Source organism: Heterodontus francisci, chromosome 19 (genome assembly GCF_036365525.1).
Source record: "Heterodontus francisci isolate sHetFra1 chromosome 19, sHetFra1.hap1, whole genome shotgun sequence".
NCBI lineage: Eukaryota > Metazoa > Chordata > Chondrichthyes > Heterodontiformes > Heterodontidae > Heterodontus > Heterodontus francisci.
In genome coordinates this window covers 62,007,522-62,013,521 of record NC_090389.1, presented here as the reverse complement: position 1 = coordinate 62,013,521, position 6,000 = coordinate 62,007,522, and the positions used below count along the sequence as shown (strand labels likewise).

Sequence of the window (6,000 nt, the reverse complement as noted above, 5' to 3'; positions counted from 1 at the left end):
GACTCTTGTGGTAAGCGTAGAGAGTTCATGCTGGGGGTGGGGGGGGTGGGGGTGGGGGAGGCAAAGGTGATGGTTTTACTAATGTTTAGTTGGAAGAAATTCCAGATCATCTGAGAGGATGTCAGACAAGCAGTTTTAATGCATAGAGGCAGCAGAGAAGTTCTGAGAGGTGGAGTTGGATTTCACCATGGTACTCGTGAAAGCTGACCCCATGTCTGAAGACAATGATATAAAGAGGAAGCATGTAGATGTGTAAGAGGAGGGGACAAAAGATGGTTTGGTAAGGAACATCATGCTGATGGGAGTGGGAAGAGAAGCTGTTACTGGAGATGTTCTGGGTATGTTCAGATAAACAACTGTTGAACCATGACCAGTCCCACTGAACTGGACAGTGGAAGAGAGGCATTGGGGAGGTCAATCACACCAAGCTAACATATGGCACAAATCACTGCTTTGATTTTCAGTGTTTGGTGAAAATAGCAGAGTTCTCTGAGCAGCCAGAATAGAATCCAGTCATTTTCTGATTGATACTGTGGCAGTAAAAATAGGAAGGAATACTTCTAATTTAGAAATATAATAGAGAAAACCTGAGTGAGATCCGAGAGTTACTCTATTATCATACCAATGAAGTGCAGTCTGTCCACAACGAAGGCCTGCAATTTGATAGACTTACAAGGCAAAACTAATGTAACATAAAAATAGCCTGCTAAGATTCTACTATTCTGCTACTGTAGCTTTTACAGGTTTCCAATGGTTACGATAGATTCAAAAAAAACCCCTGGCTATTGCCTATAGCTGTGTAACCACCAGGTGGCCAATGCTAGCATTCCAAAAATGTATTTCTCATGTTAGGGCAGGATCAGTTTCTGGGAAACCATCTATGGGTTTTGCTGAACTCCAGGGTATTTTAATCATCCATTCTAAGTTGTGAGCTGGATGTTGAACCAGTGTGAAAGCCTGAAAAACTATTTAATTGGGGGCTGCAGACCCCTACATTTGCATCAGCAATGCAAAAAATACCGTGGACCAGTTTCTATCACATTTAGTTTCCTACATGGATTACTGTCTGCCTCTAGGAGGCCATTCCCATGATAAGCAAGATTGGTGTGGGCCAAAAAAGAACGCTGTGAAGTTAAACCTGGGAGGAGATAGTTATCCACTTAGCTTGTTGCATATAATGAAACCGCCAGTTCAGTGACCAATAAGAATTCTAAATTAGATACATGTAGCCAAACAGTTACCTCAATTTATATGGTTCAACAAATTCCATAGGGTTAGTGGGGAGCGGGCAGCACTTCTGCTTAAAATGTATTCAACAAATGTAGAGGGTTGAAGAGTCAATGAGAAGAGCTAGAGTGGAAAGTGAGGGCATAACGCCCTAGAGAAGCCACAGATCTCCATTACATCACTTCAAATCCTTCATGAAGGACTCAACCAAATCTTCCTCAGCAAATTGAACCATGCAAAGGCTGTTCCAAGTAGCTCGTAGGCTGTAATGGAGGGCTTGGATTACAACTGCTTGCCTGAGGAAAAATTGTGGATAACTGCCTCGGAATTTAAGAATCGCTCTGCTAACTTAGGTAGTGTTTTAGCCTTGATAACTCTTTCTCAAAGGTGAAAGGAACCACAGAGTAAAATTGTGTTGAAGCTACCAATACTTAGAACTGTATTTCATCTTCTGCTTTAAAGTCCAACTTGTGGATAAGTGCCCCAATTAGGTACATTTTGAATGTCCATTATAGACTAATGGCTCTTACTGAAAGTTTGTGTACATAAAATGCAGCAACAGAATCATAGGCTAGGGAAATGAAATTTAATCAATTCTCATGTCCATTTGGAAGAATATGCTCATTTTTACATTGTTGAAAGCAGAATAGTCAATTTCTTCCTCTAACTTAACTTTTCTTAAAACACAGTACTTCTTTGGAATAGATCAGATAGGGTAAAGATCAATGTCAACCCACTATAGCCTCTAAATTCTTAAGTGCCCTCAGTTTTGATGCAACAACTTTTAATTCCTTCTTCAATATTTTGTTTGATCACCCACCTGACAACAGAAGTGTGGCTGGATGATGTCTCATCATTTCCTGCAATCAGAGATTAGGAGGTTATAAAGGAAAGTTTCTCTCCTTTAGCAGGGTACATGAATATACTGTTTACTGGGTCTGAATACTATAAAAGAAACTGAATCCAAATAATTTTCAGAATATAGGCCTCAATTGTGCTAATATTTTTCACATTTTGGTCAGGCCGTGAAACTACATTAGAGTCACTCATCCCATAATATTTGATAAGGGCCTGAAGTCACAGAATTGCAGAAATCGTTTCAAAGTTGGGTGAAAGGTAACTAGTTTCTATGGTGGAAATGTGGCATAATTAAATGCAAGCAGCAAGCCACATGCGGCACTGTCTGTTGCAAAGTTTTTATAGGTTTGCTTAGCATGTGGTTTTCAGTCAGAATATAGCAAAGTTAGTCAAGTTCCCAGTATGTGAAGGATGCCTGAATACTTAATGAAAATATATCCCTTGATTCAAGGAAATTAACTGCATCACCGCAGATTTTAAATATTACAAATTCACGTATATTAAGACAGACATTTCTACAGTTGTCTTTTCATGAAAAATGTTTAAACTAATTTCAGCAAACGAAAACTCATCACAAAACACACAGAACTTATAAATTAATTCAAAACATCTACATCTTTAGCATATTTTCTTCATTAATAAGCTATTGGCAACTTATCAATTGATATGGGATGAGTGACTCTAACATAGTATCAGGCAAAGATATGTTCCAAAGACTGACAAAATGCGAAAGATACTAGCACAATAGACGTATATTCTGAAAATTATTTAAGTTCACCATGTTAACCCACTACATCCAATTCATTTTTAAACACTTATGAGATAATTTCAAAACAAAGAAAATTAAAATGGGCATTAGCACACTATCAATTACCTTTGTTCTATGATGTAAAACTGCAAGTTGTGTACGAATTTGCAAAAATTCAATTTTTGCATAATTATCAAAGAAAGACTGAAATGGAAGTTACTCCCAAATTCCCAGCAAAATTCAAGACAGTTCAGTTGATCAATGGAAAGAAATAACCAATGGTTTATACTAAAAGAATAAAGATTTTTATTAAGCATTGTAAGTTGCATTCAATAGCCTTCCAGTATTACACCACACCATAATCCATCAACGACCGAGCAAACCCAACAGTAGTTCATTCTTGCACAATCCATATGTAGGTAGAACTCCTTTCAACTTACAGAAAAGGTACTATGTAGCTGTTGCGGGCAGGGGTTTGGTGGGAGGGGGGGTGTTACATTTTATTTCTGTTCACTAATGTGTGATGAAGAGCATCAGGAAAATTATATGAAATAATAATAAAGTAAGGATTCTGATTCAAAGTACATCAGGTTTGAAACTAACAAAAACAGCAGAACGATACAAGTATACTTGCTTATACTAAACTCTTGATGGGAAAGTTTTAAAAACGAGCAATTTGCTGAATTGTCCGCTACGTAGGGGGTAATTTTTTTTGAAGATTGAAGCATTTCAAGAATTTTTTAGAAAGATCACTTTGCTAATACAAATGCAAAAAACAGCAACAGAGAACAATATGAATACAGTAGCAATGAGTACACCAGGGTTAACATTAATCATTCAGAGTGGCTAGATAACTTTTGTAGGTTTTAGAATAAATGCAACAGAGGTCAATAACCACAAAATTTAAGGTTAGAGCAAGATCAGTTAATGACTAAACATATTTTAACATCTTTTTATAGGACTATGACTAACTGTTTTAAAATTTGCAAATGGGCACAGTACTTGTAGGATGGAAGAAAGAGGACGATAACATGCATAATATTAACTACACACTTCAAAAATTATGAACCATGCAGAAGTTTAGCCGAAGTAGTACTAATGTCTACATCTGATTCAAAAACCACTGATTTCATTGATTCACGGATGCATGGTAAGAGCTGTCATATTCACAAAACGTATCAATTATATGGTGATGTTTAACTATTTTTAAAGGTCATCTGCATCTTCAATGAATGTTTTCAGTTGTTTCTTGAAATGTAAATTTGTTTCTTACACATATCTGCTTTTTCTTAAAGATTGCCAAAACTGAAGCTGCGATATTACTTTCTAGTAACTTAACATTGAATTATTTTACTTTTAAAAATCTTTTGCTGACTTAACCACACCAAAACTAATGACACTGAAGTAGTAGAATTTTTTGTGGTTCTGTGCCTTTTGCAGGCTTATGAAATTTAAATCTTAAAATAAGCAACTGACACAACACATAAAATCAATTAAGATGGCAAAGTTATGGTGCCAAGTACTGTACTGTATTTTAACCTATGTATTAAAGACTGCCAAATTAAAGCCATATTTGCTTTACCTTCTGAAAAAGAAAATGTAAATTGTCATAACCAGTTTGAATGTCTTGTAATACCATTTCAAATGTGGGAGTCAAATGCTCTTCATTTCATTTGGTAGCATTCAACTGCAACTGGCTAGAAAAGATTGCTTGTTAAACAGCTGACATCAAAGAGGGATCCGAATTTCCAATGTCCTTGTTTCTCTATGGAGAAGAAATATTGTATGCAACTGTAGGCCTTCCTTTTCAAATATTCCTATTCTGTAACCTTCCAAACATCCTTCACCCCCTCAACAAAAAGACAAAAAATACACATTACTCTTCCTTTTTCAAGACAGCAGTATCAAGATTTTCATCTCTATTGCAACTGCCATCTGTAGTTAGTGCATTTAAGTGAGGAGTTGTATTGCACGTTTTAGAGTCATTACTCAAGGCACTTTCAGTTTGGTTGGAAGCCCTGATGTCTCCTTTGTTTCCATTTAGCTGGGAAACAGGTTTACTTTCATCTGAAACTCCATTTTCAGCAGGAGAGTTATCTGAAGAGTGTTCTGCAAGGCCTGATTGAGACTTCTCATGTTCCTCAGAAACATGGTCTCCAGAATCCCCAGACCCCTTCAATTCTTGAGCAATTTCTTCTGCTGAAGCAGCATAAGCTGGCTGACCCTGCCATACACAGAAAAGAACATTTTAATAAGCACATACCTTTTAAAAAAAACTTGAAGCTTAGAGAGCTATTTTAGCGGATCAATAACTTTACTGATCTAACATATAGATCTATGGACTAAAATAATGCTCTATGGACCTACATGAAGTAATGCAATATGTTCCCATGTGTTTATGTAGCTATTTAAATCAACCCAATTACAAACATTTCCAAGTCTTAAGTCGCAAATGTGGAACTTGAGGAACTTTTGTCATCAAAGTACCAAGATCAAAATGTTTACACAGTTTAGATGTCCAGATGTGAAACTCACTCTTGTTATACTAATTTTAGAACCATACAAACATTCAGCCTCTTGCGCCTATTCTGTCATTTAACTAGATCATGGCTGATCTGTACTCAATTCCATTCACCTTTCTTTGTTTCATACCTCTTGATACCTAACAAAAATCTATCCATCTCAGGCATGACAATTCCAATTGATCCAACATCCACAGCTTTTTGGTGAAGCAAATTCCGGATTTCCACTGCCCTTTGTGTGCAAAATGCTTCCTGATTTCTCTCCTAAATGGTCTAGCTCTAATTTTATTTCTTTTAGTGGATTTCTCCCCCAAAGGAAATAGTTTCATGTTATCTACCCTATCCAATCCCTTATAAAAACAGAAAGTGCTGGAAATATACAGCAGGTCCAACAGCATCTGTGCATTAACAGAGTTAAGTTTCAGGTCTGTGATCTTCCATCAGAACAGAAAAAAGGTCTGATGAAAGGTCACAGATCTGAAACAATAACTCTGTTTTTCTCTCCACAGATGCTGCCAGCACTGCACAGTATTGCCAGCACTTGGTTTTAATTTCAGATTTCCAGCATCCGCAGTATTTTGCTTTTATTAAAGAAACAAAAGATGTGCCTGGATGAGTTGTAGATGGCAGTATAGCAGCCGTCCA

The 6,000-nt window shown here is 36.8% G+C and overlaps 1 protein-coding gene across 2 annotated transcripts in view; it reads right to left on the bottom strand.

Moving 5' to 3' along the window:
* Positions 1–3,115: 3,115 nt before the first annotated feature.
* Positions 3,116–6,000, bottom strand: part of fam120c (family with sequence similarity 120 member C) — a 167,466-nt gene continuing 164,581 nt past the window's right edge. For both annotated transcript variants that reach the window (XM_068051762.1, XM_068051763.1), the window contains exon 17: positions 3,116–5,057. In XM_068051762.1, coding sequence (XP_067907863.1) covers positions 4,710–5,057 — 348 coding nt within the window. In that variant the 3' untranslated portion in view covers positions 3,116–4,709. The remainder of the gene's footprint in view (positions 5,058–6,000) is intronic.